This window comes from Neophocaena asiaeorientalis, unplaced genomic scaffold, assembly GCF_003031525.2.
Source record: "Neophocaena asiaeorientalis asiaeorientalis breed wild unplaced genomic scaffold, Neophocaena_asiaeorientalis_V1.1 scaffold1769, whole genome shotgun sequence".
In the NCBI taxonomy this organism is placed as follows: Eukaryota; Metazoa; Chordata; class Mammalia; order Artiodactyla; family Phocoenidae; genus Neophocaena; species Neophocaena asiaeorientalis.
The window spans coordinates 59,165-79,856 of NW_020172874.1; the positions used below are offsets into that span (position 1 = coordinate 59,165).

A 20,692-nucleotide genomic window follows, 5' to 3' on the forward strand; every position below is an offset into this window, starting at 1 on the left:
TCTTCATTAATGAAAGTTCACTCTTTCTGTATCAAAGAGCAACAGGAATTTGACCAAGTAAATGTGCCTATAAAGGATAACTAATTTCTTTTTCTTTTTTTATTCTAATTAATTTTTTTATTGGCGTATAGATTTACAACGCTGTGTTAGTTTCTGCTGTACAGCAAAGTGAGTCAGTTATACATATACATATACATATATCCACTCTTTTCTATACTCTATTCCCATATAGGTCATCACAGAGTATTGAATAGAGTTCCCTGTGATATTCAGTAGGTTCTTATTAATAGACTGTTCTGCCTATGCTTTCCTCTAAGAGTTTGATAGGGTCTGGCCTTACATTTAGGTCTTTAATCCATTTTGAGTTTTCTTTTTGTAACCAAAAGTATATAATTTCTTTCATTTTATTTTTTTACAATTTCTATATATGTTTAAAATCAAATATACTGGAGAAAACAACCACATCAATTATACATCAAGAAGGCCATATTCAGGAACTAACTCATTATTCCAAAAACTGGTAAGTGAAAAGAATCAAATGTATATGTTATGTCTCCCTTATGAACTGTTTAAAAAAAAACTACAAAATTGTACCTACCTCTAGCCAAAAGGAGTCCAACAACTCCAGAAAAACCAATAACACCAAGTCTTGGAAAAAATCCAGGAGGTGCATTTTGGAGATATTCATAGCTGTCTATAATAGAATCAGACCAGGAAACAGTTTTATAAATTTCTCATTAAAAAACAAAACATGTACATCAACTATACTTCAATTAAACATAAACATAAACAAAAAGAACAAAACAAAAAAGTCAAATATAAGTAGCATATGTAGTAGCAAATGCTTTTCAAATAATGTATTCTTTGCTTTCTGTTAATATGCTTCTTTTCAACAAGTTCTTTTTATGTAAGAGATAAACATGATTTACTAGTTACATCGCAAGTATCCAATTTTCAAACACTTTTTAGCCTGATGACATTCTGACAATAAAGTAATGTTAGATTACCTTCATATTCCTGAAGGCAACAGATCTGAATCAATTATTCATAAGGGCAGAAAGACAAATACAGGAATCCCTTGCTATCCAAACACAGAAACAGAATAAATTTGGATAAATCTTTGGATAGATCTGTCGCTATCTGAAGCTTTGCTGCTTGCTCTCTAAAATTCAGGAACCAAATACGTTAGACTCAGGAAAAAAAATGTATCTTTTGCCATCTGAATTCATTATTTAAACTCAAGAATAACTCTGGATAATGAAGGAAATTTGTAGTGCAAGTATATGCAGGAAATAGTCACTGTTGATAGATAAAATAAATACAAATAAATGCAACATGTGAGTCTACTTGCCACGCCTGACCATGCATTATGACCTCATTTGCATGAGGCCGCCTCTCCTCTCCCCTGAGCCAATGCCACCAAATAAAAGCTAGCTTAAGTCCTACCTCCTCAGAAAAGCCTTTCCTATACTCATCAGCCCACACCTCTCTTTCTCCTCTAAAGTCCCACCATATTTATTTTCTCTACCGTCATTTGGTGCCTAATTGTACGGCCCTTGTTTTTAATTATTCAGGGTGTATTTTATGTCTCCTCAAAGAGAATATCTGCTCCTTAATGGTGGACTGCTTAGACTTCTATGTCATTTTCCCCCAGTGGTAAACAGTGGATGTTCACTCAACAGATACATATTTGAAGCCCTGCTAGGAGTTAATGGATACTGAATGAATTAACAAAGGGATTTCAGCTAGGTCACGACTTGAAAAGCCTGCAGGTCTCTCAACCTCATCTTCAGCACTCCCGATCTGCTTCCAGTTCCCGGCACACGCAACACTAAGTCACCACTCCAAGTCTTGGTCATGCTGTGCCCTCCGTGTGGAATGCCTCCCAATTCCCACCCCCATGTTTTGGTGTGGCTAACTGTTCCTTCAAGACTCATCTCAGAACTCCTTCCCTGACTGCTCCCATCTCCCCAATCTCTGTTAAACTAGTCTCTTTCCTCTGTACCTTCAATGGTGGTCTACGACTGTCTCTGTATTTGTGCTAGTATTGAACACTTTATTATATGCACCTCAGTGGCTGTGACCACTGGGTCAATCAGCCTCTCTCTTCAATGCCTGCCATGATGGTGACTTAACAGACGTACATGGAACTGAATTAACTGGAATACTCAATAATTCACTCGTCTAGATAATACTAGGCATGTGCCAGTTATCCTTTTCTTGGCTTCTTTGGGAAATGTGGTGATCATTTTAAATACTACTGTAGGGCTTGTGTTCTTTGCACCAATTCCTGTCTGGCCTTTTACTTATTTTGCCTTTAACCTGGTTTTAACTTTTCATCCTCTTGTCTGGGTCATTTGAGGCAATTTTCTGCTTCCCTTTATTTTTGCCTACCAGCATGGTATTTTCAATTCTAGACAGGCACACAGAGCAGGTGATAGAAGGACACCCAGATGCCTTGGTGAGCTGAGCCAAAGTGGGAAAATCACAAAGAAATGGGAAAGAAGATATGCTGTAAGACTACACTAAATATGAAGCCCAGCTTCTAGCAACATGTCTTGGCTATGACTCCTGGGAAATGGACTGGTTGCCTTGGCAGACAACAATGCAACTCATAATGGAACGTTTCTTCTAAAGTCTTTGCAGTAACTATGAGTCCAGGAGAAGAAAAAAAAGACTCATATTGCAAATACTGCCTACTGCTGTGAATCAATGGGGAATGATAGGCGACAATGAAGAGACACCTCAGTCACACATATAGATAAAACATCAGGAGGTCTTTAGCGTCCTCAGGTAAAAACTGAAGGTAGCAAAGTACCTAACTGCCAAGGTTGTTATGAGGATTGTACATAAATTAATACTTTCAAAGAACTTAGACTAGTTCCTGACACCTAATAAGCACTAAATAAGTGTTAATAAAATTAAGATATTAACATACATGAATAATTTAAAGAAGTGGTAAGCTACTAATATGTCTGTCTTCAAATGAAGAATTTATTTATATAGTAGTCTCAGGGGTATCAGTGTATCAATACTACGATAATCTTCCTAAGAAATAAATTGTACTCATGCTTATTTTATTGTCATGGAAACACTTGTAAAAACAAGAGGATGACTGGCTGAGATGTCCAATAAAGGGAATGAAATATGATCAATGTCTATTAATTTATTAGTTCCTGATACTAGAACATAGACTGTGAAACCAGTTTATGAGTGTATGTGTTAAGTGAATGTGAAAAACAATCAAAGGCGATAAAGAACAAATGAAAACATGTAAGAACACTATGAATTATGCGATAAAGCCTTTCCTAGGCACACCAGCCCAGTTTCTTCCTGCCTCTAAACTTCTGTAACGTGTATTAATAGCTGTGCCAATGAGCTATCCTGATTCTGAAAACCTATAGATGAGTTAGGACATTGCACCTGGAGATAGATTTAAAGAAAGAAAATCCAGTGTATCTGCATCTGCTAGGCCAACAATCCTAATGATCTTGAAGAGACTTACCTGAGTGTTTGGGGACACTAGTTCTCTGAAATCTGATGAAAAAAATAGATTCTCTTTCCAGAAAAATCCAAATAGCTCTAAAATTCTACATACAATTTTAAGGAGTTCACAGATCTCCTGGAGCCCATCCATGGCCTCTCAGTTAAAGAATCCAATGTCAAAAAACAAAAAAAACAAAAAAAACAAAAAAAAAATCCAATGTCAAACAAACTGATTATGCCTAATTAAAAATCGACTTACCTAACCCCCACTGAACCAAACTTTGCATCTTGGGCTTACTTTGGGAGTACATTTCCTAAAAAGATGAGAAAAAAAAGAATTAATAGGATTTGCTGATTAGAAAGTAGCAATAAATATATTTGTCTTTACTGAATAAATTATCATGTTATTAGCATTTTCTGAACAAAGGGATATACTCTCTACCTGGGTTTTTTGTGTTGTTTTTCCTTTTCTAATTTCCCCTTCACCACAAATTGCTCAGCAGAATGGCTTATTATTGCCACAGGAAGCAAACATTTCAAGTAGAGTGGTTTCAACAACCCAGCCTTTTCCTTCTTCTATTGAAATTGAAGAGGATGAAAAAAATCAATCCCCTTGATAATTAAAGTGGATATTCTTTCCCTGTGAGATTAAATCATTCATATTAAGTCTATTTCCTGATTTACCATGATTTTAGAGCCTATATCTGAAAACTGCCCATTTGAAGCAGGAATGACCAGCTTTAATGGGACAAAGGAGTCTATATCCAGGTTTGGAGAAACATTTACCCCAACTGAGCAAATGAAGTATTAACATTCTCTTAACCACAACAGTAAAAAGGCTTTGTACATGAACATCAGATGATCCTAAAGAAAGCAAGGGACTACTTCAAAAAGTGTACAGTAAAGATGGGAAAAGAGATATGTGGGTACCAGAAGATATCAGAACCTGTTGCCACATGGAAAAGGATTTGTTTATTTTAGTTCAGTTCAAGTCAGAGCAAGTTATCCTAATACTGTTAAATGGCCTTAAATAATAAGTGCTGAACATTAAAAAAACCTGAGTACTGCTTCATTAAAATCCATTATTAGTTTTTTTCTGCACATGAAAAGAGAAAAACTACAGATCAATGTCTAGACTGACTGCCCCCTTCTTTTGCTAGCATAATCTGTTTACTATGAAGAAAAATTAAATCAGCTCTTGAAGAAAGGGACTAGAACTTGTAGGCCTGAAAATGGAGCCAGGAATGAGAAAAATTTTCATTCATGAAGACTTCAATCTATAGGAAAATAAAACCAGTGTAATCACACAAAAAAGCTTTTTTTACATATAACTAGTACAAATAAACATGTTGATAACTATTCTGAGGGGTTTTGTTGCACTAAGCATCATGCACAGATGAAAATATAAAAACCAAAAAGCAACCTTGGGTTGAAAGGTAGAGACAAAGTACTTTTATAACTACAAAAAAAAAAGAGCAAGAGAGAAATAACAGTAGTCATGCCTACATGATACAGAAATATTTGCAAATGTGCTGACCTTATCTTAACCACCGGCAGATGGTTTAAAAATCTTCTAGTCCATTCTCTACGTCTGCGGCTTTATTCCTGTCCTGCTCCTAGGTTCTTCAGAACCCTTTTTTTTTTTATATTCCATATATATGTGTTAGCATACAGTATTTGTTTTTCTCTTTCTGACTTACTTCACTCTGTATGACAGACTCTAGATCCATCCACTACAAATAACTCAATTTCATTTCTTTTTATGGCTGAGTAATATTCCATTGTATATATGTGCCACACCTTCTTTAGCCATTCGTCTGTTGATGGACACTATGTCCTGGCTATTGTAAATAGAGCTGCAATGAACATTGTGGTACATGACTCTTCTTGAATTATGGTTTTCTCAGGGTATATGGCCAGGAGTGGGACTGCTGGGATGTATGGTAGTTCTATTTTCAGTTTGGCGTTTTTTTGTTGTTTTTTTTTTTGCGGTACACGGGCCTCTCACTGTTGTGGCCTCTCCCGTTGTGGTGCACAGGCTCCGGATGCGCAGGCCCAGCGGCCATGGCTCACGGGCCCAGCTGCTCCACGGCATGTGGGATCTTCCTGGACCAGGGCACAAACCTGTGTCCCCTGCATCAGCAGGCGGACTCCCAACCACTGCGCCACCAGGGAAGCCCCTATTTTCAGTTTTTTAAGGAACCTCCATACTGTTCTCCATAGTGGCTTGAGGACACGGGGAGGGGGAAGGGTAAGCTGGGACAAAATGAGAGAGTGGCAATGGACATATATATACTACCAAATGTAAAATAGGTAGCTAGTGGGAAGCAGCTGCATAGCACAGGGAGATCAGCTCGGTGCTTTGTGACCACATAGAGGGGTGGGATAGGGAGGGTGGGAAGGAGACACAAGATGGAGGAGATATGGGGATATGTGTATAATTGTAAAGCAAGTATACTCCAATAAAGATGTTAAAATTTAAAAATCTTCTAGAACAAGAGAATAAAGTTTAAGTGTGTTACAACACATTATGTATAAAGTCTTTAGGTATTTCATAACTCAATAATATGGTTACGGTACTTTAGTATAATGGCCTAATTTATGCTATTTTCTTTCTAAATTGGTGAAAAAAAGTTCAGCATTGGCACAGACAGTGGAAATTAAAAATTCTAAAACAAGTTCTGGATGAAAATTGAGTTTATCATCTCAAGCAAAGTAAATCTAGACCACGTCACACACATCTACATTCTTTTACTTTGTCATCAGTTTTCAAAATCAAGATCAAGTGTGGCAAATATACATATCAAAGCCCACGAAAACATTCTGTAGACTGTAAATTTTGGTTTCCAATGTTAAAAATTGCACACATGCTTTCATGAACATAATGACAAATGCCTGATTTAAAACCTGAGCAGTAAAAGTCAATCTGTATATGCAGATCTTTGGTCACTAAGGGAAACAGTTAAGTACTCAAGTATGTAATTCCACCCTCTTGTAGTTATCTACCCTCCTATTATAGCATTCAAAATCCTCTGTACCCATTCCTGTTTAAAGTGGTACTGGGATTTCCCTGGTGGCACACTTGTTAAGAATCTGCCTGCCAATGCAGGGGACACGGGTTTGAGCCTTGGTCCAGGAGGATCCCACATGCTGCAGGGCAACTAAGGCCATATGCCGCAACTACTGAGCCTGCGGTCTAGAGCCCGTGAGCCACAACTATTGAGCCCGTGTGCTACAACTACGGAAGCCCGTGCGCCTAGAGCCCGTGCTCCGCAACAAGAGAAGCCACCTCAATGAGAAGCCTGTGCACCACAACAAAGAGTAGCCCCGGCTCGCTGCAACTAGAGAAAGCCATGGGATCTTCCTGGACCAGGGCACAAACCTGTGTCCCCTGCATCAGCAGGCGGACTCCCAACCACTGCGCCACCAGGGAAGCCCCTATTTTCAGTTTTTTAAGGAACCTCCATACTGTTCTCCATAGTGGCTTGAGGACACGGGGAGGGGGAAGGGTAAGCTGGGACAAAATGAGAGAGTGGCAATGGACATATATATACTACCAAATGTAAAATAGGTAGCTAGTGGGAAGCAGCTGCATAGCACAGGGAGATCAGCTCGGTGCTTTGTGACCACATAGAGGGGTGGGATAGGGAGGGTGGGAAGGAGACACAAGATGGAGGAGATATGGGGATATGTGTATATGTATAGCTGATTCACTTTGTTATAAAGCAGAAACTAACACACAATTGTAAAGCAAGTATACTCCAATAAAGATGTTAAAATTTAAAAATCTTCTAGAACAAGAGAATAAAGTTTAAGTGTGTTACAACACATTATGTATAAAGTCTTTAGGTATTTCATAACTCAATAATATGGTTACGGTACTTTAGTATAATGGCCTAATTTATGCTATTTTCTTTCTAAATTGGTGAAAAAAAGTTCAGCATTGGCACAGACAGTGGAAATTAAAAATTCTAAAACAAGTTCTGGATGAAAATTGAGTTTATCATCTCAAGCAAAGTAAATCTAGACCACGTCACACACATCTACATTCTTTTACTTTGTCATCAGTTTTCAAAATCAAGATCAAGTGTGGCAAATATACATATCAAAGCCCACGAAAACATTCTGTAGACTGTAAATTTTGGTTTCCAATGTTAAAAATTGCACACATGCTTTCATGAACATAATGACAAATGCCTGATTTAAAACCTGAGCAGTAAAAGTCAATCTGTATATGCAGATCTTTGGTCACTAAGGGAAACAGTTAAGTACTCAAGTATGTAATTCCACCCTCTTGTAGTTATCTACCCTCCTATTATAGCATTCAAAATCCTCTGTACCCATTCCTGTTTAAAGTGGTACTGGGATTTCCCTGGTGGCACACTTGTTAAGAATCTGCCTGCCAATGCAGGGGACACGGGTTTGAGCCTTGGTCCAGGAGGATCCCACATGCTGCAGGGCAACTAAGGCCATATGCCGCAACTACTGAGCCTGCGGTCTAGAGCCCGTGAGCCACAACTATTGAGCCCGTGTGCTACAACTACGGAAGCCCGTGCGCCTAGAGCCCGTGCTCCGCAACAAGAGAAGCCACCTCAATGAGAAGCCTGTGCACCACAACAAAGAGTAGCCCCGGCTCGCTGCAACTAGAGAAAGCCTGCATGCAGCAACGAAGACCCAACACAGCCAATAATAAATAAATAATTAATTTAAAAATAAAATAAAGTGGTACTGACTTGTAGAATCTCTGTGGGGAGAGAAACTTCCTAATTTTGATATAAATGTTTACATAGTTCCAGCCCCATATCCTCCCCTGGTGGACAATAATGTTTTCATAGCCGCAACCAACAAGATAGGCACCATGGGGGAATTCCCTGGCGGTCCAGTAGTTAGGACCCGGCGCTTTCACTGCCGTGGCCCATGTTCAAGTCCTGGTTGGGGAACTAAGATCCCACAAGCCAAACGGCCTGCCCAAAAAAAAGAGATAGGTACCATGGGCCTCTGCTCTCTAGTCAACATGACACAGGCTGCCCAGTGGGAGGGAAACTCTCTCTGCAGCTATGGCGACAGCTGCCACCAGGAAGCTAGGGCTCTCTGCTCCCCTCCAGAGATGGCACTGACGAACATTTTTAAGTCAGGCACTCTTAAGTTGGGGCCCTTTATTGTGCCTTTTTCTGAAAACATGCAGCCAGTACAGACTTTTTACTACTGACTCTAAACAGAAATGCATTCATTCCATTTTCAGAACAGCTCTCTGTACCTGACACCAACTTGTATATGGTTCGCAATAATGTCGGAGATGGGAGATGCTTTCTTCAAGTTGGGTCCTTGGCTCTTCCACATATTTAGACTGACCCTCAGGAACAGAGTAGAGTGAAAGCTGCAAAGATTGAAAAACAAAATAAAAAGAAATTAAGAAGTGTATACAGTAATGAAATAACAATCAATTATTAAATTTGTAATAATTCACAAACTACAATGAATAAGGGTTATGTGCACCCTGAACCTTGCTTCAGACGATCTTTGCACCTTAATCAATAAGGACAAGGCCAAGAGAGCAGGGCTATGAGGTGCCCTAGCCTCCCCCAACCCTACTCATAGCAGATAAAGCAGTCCCCTTTTACCCACTTTATATATTAGTATTTGTTATTTCATCTTAGATTTAGTTTGGAAAAAGGATTCTATTACTCTAAATGGTGGGTCGGAGGTGGGATAGGAAAAAAAAAGCTTGAGGATAACTGAATAGCATATGACTTAGTTCTAGTGATCAGTCTAGTGCTAATCAAAGCAGAATAGCAGGTTTGTTCCCCACCAGAGAGGAAACGTTTCACAGCCACCACTGGCTGCCTTCTTCACCCTCAAAAATGCCACTGTCCCAAGGCCTGAGAAGAAGAGAGTAAAGGGCAAAAAAACAAGCTATTTAGCTTTAGGTAAACACCATTCAAGTAACCCTGACCATAACTGAAGGTAGATCTTTATGACACTTTACTCAAAGTCAAAAGAAACCAAATATCTAAAACAATCAGTGGGAAGTATAGACAAAAAGGAATGTAAACAATGGAGAGATGATTTCCTGTTTTATTTATTTAGGATCTATTAAGCATCTACTTATGAGCCTCTAATCCAGAAAAGAAACAGGATGAACCCTGGTCTTTAATTTCTTAGGAGAGGGAAAAATGTGAATGTTTTCCTGGCTTGATAAGCAGCCTGGAAGCAGGCAGATCACTTAGAAGTGACTTGTGCTTACAATCTACTGGGACAGAGCAGATTCCCCACTAAAAATCTAGGAAATATTCCTTAATTATGCCCTTAGCTAAGTACCATTAATTAAAGTTGAAAAAGCCATAGTCTAGCAGCTTCCCACAAGGAAGCACTATTTCCTCCTTTTAAATATCTTCTGAATTGTCCTATCTTCCTGATATTCAATTTGTATGCTTCCCATAGTAACCAAATCACATATTCAAAATGTATCACATGTTACCTCATTAACCTTCACAGCAGCTTTGTGAGATGAGTCCTTTTTTGCTGATGCATAGACTTTGAAGGTGAGGAGGCTCAGGCTGGCCGGCCCCACAGACCTCTGAATTACCTGAAACACAGAAACAATCTTAAACCTTCTCTCAATTCCACAAACTGAAGGTACATAACGTGGGCACATTTGCAACCTCAGCCACTCCTGCCCTGAGAGGCTTATTGTGAGTTATGAGAAATGTATTCCCAAAGTTTTATGGAAGTCAGAAACAAAAGAACATGTTCTCGTGGACTTAAAATTCCAGGTCACCTTTATCTTCATTTCCAAAACAGTAGTTCCTGAGTTTTCTACTTAGCCTTTCAAGGAAAATAAAAAATACACCTCCCCTACCCTCCCCAATAACAACAGGGGAAGGAGCTTTTTTTTTTTGGCTGCATTGGGTCTTCGTTGCCATGCACAGGCTTTCTCTAGTTGCGGCGAGCGGGGGCTACTCTTGGTTGTGCTGCGCGGGCTACTCATTGCGGTGGCTTCTTTTGTTGTGGAGCATGGGGTCTAGGCGCACAGGCTTCAGTAGTTGTGGCACACAGGATCAGTACTTGTGGCTCTTGGGCTCTAGAGTGCAGGCTCAGCAGTTGTGGCACACGGGCTTAGTTGCTCTGCGGCATGTGGGATCTTCCCGGACCAGGGCTTGAACCCGTGTCCCCTGCATTAGCAGGTGGATTCTTTATAACCACTGAGCCACCAGGGAAGCCTGGGAAGGAGTTTTTAATGATCTCACCTAGTGATTCATTGAACAGGGTGAAGATTCTTTCGATAATTCCAATAATCAAACTTTGAGCAGCTCTCCCTTTCCATTCCTACTCAGAACCGCTCTCTCCCAGCCTCAGTTCCCAAACTCAGTCTCTTTCTGTGCCTTGCTCTCCCTGACTAGGTCACTCATGCCCATGGCTTCAACATGAAGCGTGATCCCTAGATATGCAGCTCCAGCCCAGAGCTCTCTCCTGAGTTCCCAACTCATTTATCCTATTACTTCTGGACATTTCCACTTGGATGGGACACAAGCTCCCTACACCAAGAACACCCAAAACCAACTCATCAGGATCCTGTCTGTGCCTCCAAGTCTATACTAGGCCTGATAGGTGAATGTGTGCTGTGGAATCTAGAAAGTTTTAAAAGTGACACATTTTAAAAATTAATACACAGCACTTGACCACCTTGCATCCTTACCCCAGAAATGCCCCCTCTTCCTCTACTTCTTCTCTCAGGAATGGTGCCACCATCCAACTAGACAACCCAATCGGAAACCCTGAGGTCATCTTCACTGCCTCCCCCCACCATCCTATTGGTCATTAAGTCCTGTTAATTCTGCCTATTAAATAAACTTAATTCACTCTCTCCTCTTTATCTTCTCCTGTACAATCTTCCCTTGGGCCCTTGTTTCTTTCCTGGATTGTTTCAACAGCTTAATTCTAAATGTTCACCTGGCCCTCTGATGACTCAAACCACCACAATGCAAAAGAATGATCTTTCTGAACTGCAAACCCGAGTATCTTCTATCCTTATTTGAGATCCTTTGGTATTCATTACCTAGGACTTTTATGTGAGCCAAACAAGGCCCATTTATGATCTGACCCCAACCACCTTCTTAACTTCATCTGTCACTCTGCCTTTTCCCACAAAACTTGAACTCCCTATATTTCTCCCATGCTGCTTCCCAGCCTCATGGGTTCACACATGCTGGTTCCTCTGCCTAGAATGTTTCATATTTGCTTTGCCTTTCTGCACAATTGCCTAAGAGCATGGAGACTTATTGCTTTTCTTTTCTTATTTATCCATTTATTTATGTCTATCAAGTTCTCCCTCCCAAACTGGAAGCCCTTTCAGGATGGGGCTGTGTCTTACCCTGTATTCCTCATGTCTATAACTGTGCCTAACACATAAGAAATGCTCAAGAACTGTTTAATGCCTGCATGAATGGACAGAGAGAGGCAAAAAATAAATGACTGGTTGACTTGTTCTAACTACTTAGGCATGATTTGGCATCACAGAAATCATATTCCTGAGATCTGCAGTGCCCGTAATGTGAAAGACTTGGCTACTCTGTAATACTCACAAAACATATAATGCTAAATAAAACCTAAAAAAGTCTGTTGAAATGTATGCCTTGGGCTTCCCTGGTGGCACAGTGGTTAACTGCCAATGCAGGGCACATGGGTTCAAGCCCTGGTCCGGGAAGATCCCACGTGCCACGGAGCAACTAAGCCCATGCGCCACAACTACTGAGCCTGAGCTCTAGAGCCCGCGATCCACAACTACTAAGCCCAGGCACCACAACTACTGAAGCCCGCACACCTAGAGCCCGTGCTCCGCGACAAGAGAAGCCACTGCAGTGAGAAGCCAGCACACTGCAATGAAGAGTAATCCCCACTAGCCTCAACTAAAGAAAGCCCGCACGCAACAACGAAGACCCAACGCAGCCAAAAAAAAAAGGATAAAATAAAAAAATTTTTTTAAAATGTATGCCTGAAGTCGCACACAAAAACAGAAATACCCATATTTCAGAAGCAAATAAAGAGCTAGAAGCTATTTTTAAAAGGAGTGGTTATTACTTAAACTGGTTTAAAAATAACACACCCTAAAGCATTAAGTGGAATACTTAAGATATTTATTTCCAGGCAATATTGCCACTAATTTTTTTTGCCTCCAGGATAAAGGTTAGTGAGCCACTGCTGACAGCCAGTGTGGTCCCTCCCTACTTCCCAGGAGAGGGCCTATGAGGTTGCTGGTATCTACAGGTGCCAACTCACTGCTCTCTGCCTTCTGGGTTTGTCCACAACCTACTGACAACACTGCTTAAACTGGGGACTTTCCACTGAGCCAGCTGGCAGGCACCGCCCCAACTTTGTTTCAGATTCCCTTTCTTACTGTCAATAGCTGGTGCCCCACCCCTTTTCCCACTTCCTCATCCAAGCATTTTGGGTTCATGTTGTCCCCTTTTTCATCCTCATTTGATATAATGCCTTGTGTTGACCTTTTAAATTCTTTTCTTTTTTAATAAATTTACTTATTTTTGGCTGCGTTGGGTCTTTGTTGCTGCATGCGAGAGCTCTTTGGTTGTGGCGAGCGGGGGCTACTCTTCATTGCGGTGCGCAGCTTTCTCATTGCAGTAACTTCTCTTGTTGCGGAGCATGGGCTCTATGCGTATGAGCTTCAGCAGTTGTGGCTCGTGGGCTCCAGAGTGCAGGCTCAGTAGGTGTGATGCACAGGCTTAGCTGCTCACTGCATGTGGGATCTTCCCGGACCAGGGATTGAACCCGTGTCCCCTGCACTGGCAGGCGCATTCCTAACCACTGCGCCACCAGGGAAATCCCCAGATACCTTTTTGAGTTAGTGTTTTTGTTTCCTTTTGATATATTCCTGGAAGTGGAATTGCTGGATCATATGGTAGGTCTATTTTTAATTTTTTTTGAAGAACCTCCATACTGTTTTCCATGGTAGCCGCACCAATTTACAATTCCATCAGCAGTGCACAAGGGTTCCCTTTTCTCCATATCCATGCCAGCATTCATCTCGTCTTTTCTTTTTTAACATATATATTTATCTACTTATTTTATTATTTATTTTTGGCTGCGTCGGGTCTCAGCTGCAGCATGCAGGATCTTCGTTGCGGTGCGCAGGCTCTTCATTGCGGGGCGTGGGCTTCTCTCTAGTTGTGGCATGCAGGTTCTCTCTCTAGTTGGGCTCTCAGGCTCCAGAGTGTGTGGGCTCCGTAGTTTGCAGCATGCATGCACAGTAGTTGCGGCGCGTGGGCTCAGCTGCCCCACAGCATGAGGGATCTTAGTTCCCTGACCAGGGATCGAACCCACGTCCCCGCATTGGAAGGCAGATTCTTAACCACTGGACCACAAGGGAAGTCCCTCATCTCTTGTCTTTTTGATGATGGCCATTGTAACAGAGGTGAGGTGGTATGTCATGGTGGTTTTTCTTTTTAAAGAAGGTGTTCGGGTAGGAGTTTATTAATTTATTTATTTTTGCTGTGTTGCGTCTTTGTTTCTGTGAAAGGGCTTTCTCTAGTTGTGGCAAGCGGGGGCCACTCTTCATCGCAGTGCGCAGGCCTCTCTCACTATGGCGGCCTCTTTTGTTGCAGAGCACAGGCTCCAGACGCGCAGGCTCAGTAGTTGTTGCTCACAGGCCCAGTTGCTCCGCGCCATGTGGGATCCTCCCAGACCAGGGCTCGAACCCGTGTCCCCTGCATTAGCAGGCAGATTCTCAACCACTGCGCCACCAGGGAAGCCCCATGGTGGTTTTAATTTGCATTTTCCAAAAGACTTGTGATGTTGAGCATCTTTTCATGTACCTTCTGGCCTTTTGTATATCTTATTTGGGGAAATGTCTACTCAGGTCCTTTGCCCATTTTTTAATTGGGTTATTTTTTGTTTGTTTTTTGCTATTGAGTTGTATGTGTTCTTTATATACTTTAGATATTAACCCCTTATCAGATATATGGTGTGCAAATATTTTTTTCCTGTTCTGTAGGTTGTCTTTTCGCTTTGTTGATGGTTTCTTTTGCTGTGCAGAGGTTTTTCAGTTTGATGTAGTCTCACCTGTTTATTTTTTATTTTGCTGCTTGTACTTTAGGTGTCATTAATTTCTACTTTATTTTTCCCTCTTGTCCATTTTTCTAGTTTTAATATTATGCTAAGACTGCCCTTTTATTGCCCAAGTTGTTTTCTTCATCTCCCTCTTCTCCTGTTAGTCACTCCCATTCCACAGCAAGAACTGCGGCCACAAGGGTGGTAGCACTCAAGAAAGGTCCCTCTTGCAGTTGCCCTTTCCGTTTCCTGCAAGCCCTCAACAAACAAAGCAAACAAAAACCAAACATAAAACAAACCTCATCCCCAGAGACTTGGGAGATCCAGAGATTAACACTCCCCAGGGCCACAATTCTCTCTGCAGAGGTATACTTCAGGGTTTATCAATCTCAGCACTGTTGACATTTTGAGCTGGATCATCCTTTGTTGGGAGGCTGTCCTGTGCACTGTAGGAGGCTTAGCAGCATCCCTGGCCTCTACCCACTAGATGCCACTGCCAACCACTCCCAGCCATAAGTCAAAAATGTGTCTAGACATTGTCAAAAGTCTCCTGGGGGGCATCCTCCCGCCTTGAGAAGCACCAATTTACATGAATAAATATTATTTTCTGATATCTCTCACCATCTAGATTTTTTTTAAAGATAAAACACAAGTCAAATTTATTGTTAGATTTGTCCACAGTCAGCAGTGGTGATCTTCTTGCTGGTCTTGCCATTCCTGAAACCAAAGCGCTCCATGGCTTCCACAATATTCATGCCCTCTTCCACCTTGCCAAAGACCACATGCTTGCCATCCAACCACTCAATCTTGGCAGTGCAGATGAAAAACTGGGAACCGTTTGTGTTGGGGCCAGCATTTGCCATGGACAAGATGCCAGGACCCGTATGCTTCAGGAGGAAATTCTCATCAGCAAATTTCTCCCCATAGATGGACTTGCCACCAGTGCCATTATGGCATGTGAAGTCACCACCCTGGCACAGAAATCCCAGAATTATTCTGTGAAAGCAGGAACCTTTATAACCAAAGCCTTTCTCCCCAGTGCTCAGAGCATGAAAGTTTTCTGCTGTCTTTGAACTTTGTCTGCAAACAGCTCCAATCTCTTAACATAGCTTTACGGATTGGATGAGCAGTCACTTCTTGGTTTCCAGGCCCCTTACCTCGAAGGAGACACGGCCCAAGGGCTCACCATCGATGGCAATGTCAAAGAACACGGTAGGAGGCTTCCCTGGTGGCGCAGTGGTTGAGAGTCCGCCTGCCAATGCAAAAGAACACGGTAGGGCCGACCATGGTTGGGCAGCGTGGGAGGTTCTGGGGTTACGGCGTCTGCAAATCAGCCACCATCTAGATTTTAAGATCTGTGGCCTTAACCCTAATACACAGTGATATAAATCAGAATAGTCGATGCCTGGGAGGTGAAGTTTGCATGGGGTAGACTTACTAAGAAGGGGGCACAAGGGAACTTTCTGCAGTGACAGAAATGATCTATATCTTCATTGGGTGTGAGTTACAGAAGGTGTATACACTTGTCAAAACTCAAATTGTTGCACGATCTGTACAACGTACAATCTGTGCATCTCACTGTATGTAAATTACATGTCAAAAAAATCCACACACACCTAAACCATGTTAAGTTTATGCCAAAATATGGGTGGGAACTGCAGGTCAAGGGTCATTCTTAGGAAGGAGTCAGCCATACATCTGGCCATGGTAAGGATCTAGGTGGTACTGACCTGTGCAATGGAAACTCACAGGAAGAGCCTGGGTAAAAGATCCACAGACAGACAAGCCTGACACTGATGCAATACCCAGCATCTTGGGTGGTTCACTTTCTTTTTTGGCATCAAAGAGGGCTCCTCATAGTGAGAGACTACCCCATCCTGCCTTGACCAGATGTTATCACAAACGGGGATTTCTCAATGCTGAGTCCCTACTGGGTGGCTATCATAATTTGTTACAGCTCATATTGATTATACAGGCTAACCCATTCAATATCAGAATTTAAGAAGGAAAGTCTGTTAAAATGGGCAGAGATCACCCCAGGAAAGTGTGAGGGCAATAAAGGGGGCAAAGAATCTTCTTCTTCAACCTTTTGTCTACCCAAGGAAGAAAAAGAACATGAATCTGGAAGTTAGATCTCCTGAAGAAAGATTTAACCAACTGGGTCATAATCACTAAAGCTCTAGCTTTATCACCTTTTCTCCCATGGGTACTCCTATTGGGTTGCCTTGTGAGACACGAACACAAAGGCTTTCTCTCTCCATGAGGGGTCCTGACCCATTATGGTACAACCAGAATGAAAATACCTCCTGGGAAGTGAGATCTCCCCTGGACCTCTTCTGATGAGGGGCTGGAACCTCTAGACTGTGTGTACCCATGGCCTGAGCACTCACTGTCCCAAGTGACAGTCCTTGAGAATCCTTGTTTGCCAGGTTCACTCTCCACCCAGGGCAGATGGCTTGGCTCAGAAGCTGGGTACACATGCACCTTCCAAGAGCTGATTAAACATTCTCTACTATGGATTAGATGAGTTTGGCTTGCTAGATCAAAGTCAAGCCCACTCTGTTAAGAGCTGTATGTTCAATGAGTGCTAAGCTACAGCTACAGACTAACTAGATCCAAAGGCTGCACTGCTTTACATCCAGCCTATCCTCTGGAGTGTGCCCTTCAGTCACTAGATGCCCCTCCTGGAATTCAGCTAGGTGAGGGTCTTAAATTAAGGACCCAACGTATTGGCTTGTTTGAGGTTTTAAATATAGCTGTAAGAGACCCACAGTCATAGGGGAAACAGGTGAGTTGGTGACCCTGAGCTTTGCAAACCTCAGAGGGAGTGTCACCGAGTTCCCTGGCTCATGTGGTCAAAACACTCTTTCTTTCTGTCTGATTATATTCCCCAGCAAGATATCTTATATACTCTGCCTATCAAGGTATATTCTCCATCTTAGACCTTTGGACTCTCTTTGCTCTCAACTTTTGTTGAGTCCTCAGAGCGCTTAACTGTCAACGGAAACTGAGCACCAGGACTGGCAGTTGGTTGGATGGGGCCCTAACAAGAAGTGTTGCAAAGGAGTAGGTCACCACTGTCTAAAAGGCTTTTGCTTCTTACTCTCTCCACTGGAGCTCATCAAGGACTGATGAGAACAAAACAAATCTGGCTAGGAAAGCAGGGTTATGTATGATACAACAATTGGAAGCAGTCAACTAGAATTTTATTTCAAAAACAAATATTTATTACATACCTATTCCACATCAGGTACCATGCTAAACAGGACACAACACTTAAGCAGACACAGTCCCTACCCTTACAGAGTTTCTAGGAAGCTTATGAGTTTACTCAAAAAAAAAACTCAGGTTACAATTATTTATTTATTTATTTATTTATTTATTTATTTTGCGGTACACGGGCCTCTCACTGCTGTGGCCTCTCCCGTTGCGGAGCACAGGCTCTGGATGCGCAGGCTCAGTGGCCATGGCTCACGGGACTAGCCGCTCCGCGGCATGTGGGATCCTCCCGGACCGGGGCACGAACCCGTGTCCCCTGCATCGGCAGGCGGACTCTCAACCACTGCGCCATCAGGGAAGCCCCAGGTTACAACTTTAAAAAAAAATGCTTTTTAAGACTGAGGCATAAGATTGAGTTTAGCCTTCAGCTCTAGCAGCAAGGGCAGATTCTTGTACACAGTTAACTAAGATATGAATCGGGTGAGGTTACACTCAGATCATCATGGGTACCCAGAAGACTAAACTATCCTTGTTTTGCAAAAGAAGTGTACTGCTCAGAACTCTAGTTCCAGGACCACTTCCTGATTGTGTCCCAGTAAAACTGCTTCAAGGACAAATAAAACTCTCAAACTGAATAAGCCACCCTCAGAATTATTCAAGGATGCTCAGGAATGGTGGGGCTCAAAGCCCTGACAATTTGCTTTCTCTATCAACTTTATGGAAAACCCAGTATATAGTCTCTCTCATTATTAAGAAGGGTATGCTTTTGTGTTTCCCTGGTGGCACAGTGGTTAAGAATCCGCCTGCCAATGAAGGGGACACGGGTTCAAGCCCTGGCCCGGGAAGATCCCACATGCCACGGAGCAACGAAGCCTGTGCGCCACAACTACTGAGCCTGCGCTCTAGAGCCCGCGAGTCACAAATACTGAAGCCCGCGTGCCTAGAGCCTGTGCTCCACAACAAGAGAAGCCACTGCAATGAGAAGCCCGTGCACTGCAAGGAAGAGTAGCCCCCGCTCGCCACAACTAGAGAAAGCCCGTGTGCAGCAACAACAACCCAACACAGCCAAAAATAAATAAACAAAAAAAGGGTACACTTTTATTCCCCCACAATTACAGATCTATTATTTTATTAGACCTTCCACTAAAAATATATACCAGTTTCCTAACACATTTTAAATCAACTATAATTCAGTAAAATAAATTTAAAATATATACATACATACACCAGTTTCCTTTTTGATAAAACGTAAGCTTCACTTTCCAGGATTGTGTAACGTAAAAAGTTTCAGAATCACCTGAATCACAGATTCCATTGCCTTCCCCCAGAGTATCTGACTCAGTAAACCTAAGAGAGTCCCAAGAATCTATTCCCATAATCAGCCAAGTTTAGAAAACCACTATTCTAAAAGCAGATGCTTGGGGAACAGATATTCAACTTAAGTTTGTATAAACACTCAATCGTACTTACTTTTAAAAACATTTGAAAGAATGAAATGAAAACTGTCCTAAACATAAAAAGACACAGTGACTGGTCAACCAGTCTAGAGAAGTTATGGGATTTATTTACATTCAAGAAAACCTTTCCCATCTTAAACACAACACAAACAATACCCTCCACCCCTAATCCCCTTTCTAACTACCACCCTATTCTTCTATCTCCCTCCACTGACAAAATTATTTTTAAAAAAAGACTGGTTAGCAGGCAGAATAATGGATATCCTTAGCAAGCTGGGGAGTGACTGGAAGGGCCCTGAAGGCTTCTCGAGTGCAAGATATACCAGTATGGTCAGTTTGCAAAAATTCCTTGTGATCTGTGCACCTTCCTGTATGTATGTTATATGTCAACACAAAGTTAGAAAGATAGATTCTGCTTGCTTTCTCTGCTTTATTCCCTCCTCCCCTCACTACTCAAGATATCTAAAAGTGGCTTTCCCAAAGCCACCAATGGCCTCCCAGTAACTAAACTCCAATGGACATCTGGCACCTCAGTTGTACCCTGAAACTGGTGACCACTCCACCATCTTCAAAGTCTCTCTTCCTTTGGTTTCCAAGTTTCTACTCTAGCTCCATTCTATATAAGCTTTGTAGGGCACTCCTTCCATCTCTCTTTGGGCCTTCTCTTCCTCTGTCTGCCCATCTCTTCAAGGCTGACGAGTCAGAGTAGTACTTAACCAACCCTCTTCTCACTCCAGAGCAATTTCACTTAAATCTAACTCTTCGGGCTTCCCTGGTGGCGCAATGGTTGAGAGTTCGCCTGTCGATGCAGGGGACACGGGTTCGTGCCCCGGTCCGGGAAGATCCCACATGCCGCGGAGCAGCTGGGCCCGTGAGCCATGGCCGCTGAGCCTGCGTGTCCGGAGTCTGTGCTCCGCAACGGGAGAGGCCACAACAGTAAGAGGGCCGCGTATTGCAAAAAAAAGAAAAAAAAATCTAACTCTTCAACTCCCACCCTATGCTATTGATACCCAAATCAGTATTCCCAGGCCTGGCCACTCCCTAAGGCTCAGGCTTGTGTGTCTAACTCCCCATGGACATCTTCACCAGGTTTTTCAATTGCTACCTCATAATGAATTCTCTTTCTCCAAAAACCTCTTTTTCTCTGGGTTTCCCTACCTCATTTAATAGCCTTACAAGCCACACAAAGGACAACATCAAAGCAACTCTTTAATGAAACAATGAAAATAGACTTCAAAGACAATAAGATGTGATCGCTGCCTCCACAATCTAATAAAGTGGATAAACGAATAATTACATCACTTGTGATAAGTGCATTACCAGAAAAAGGACAGGAGTAACACAGAAAAAGGAATAATGTACCACGACGGGAAATTCTGGGAAACAACTGTAGAGAGAAGCAGAATCAACAAAGTTTATGCGTTTCTGCCTGCCTTCCTCCCTTTCTTTTTTTTTTTTTTTTTTTTTTT

General features: G+C 42.1%; 1 protein-coding gene and 1 pseudogene across 1 annotated transcript in view; both read right to left on the minus strand.

Annotated features, from left to right (window-relative positions):
• The window catches only part of APOO (apolipoprotein O), a 51,993-nt gene that overhangs the window by 25,234 nt on the left and 6,067 nt on the right, over window positions 1-20,692 (minus strand). The window contains exons 3-6 of the mRNA XM_024742006.1: window positions 9,965-10,072; window positions 8,744-8,863; window positions 3,746-3,800; window positions 599-694 (exon numbers count right to left, since the gene is read on the minus strand). Of these exons, the coding sequence (XP_024597774.1) occupies window positions 599-694; window positions 3,746-3,800; window positions 8,744-8,863; window positions 9,965-10,072 (379 nt within the window). The remainder of the gene's footprint in view (window positions 1-598; window positions 695-3,745; window positions 3,801-8,743; window positions 8,864-9,964; window positions 10,073-20,692) is intronic.
• On the minus strand, window positions 15,213-16,253 carry LOC112397746 (peptidyl-prolyl cis-trans isomerase A-like; annotated as a pseudogene).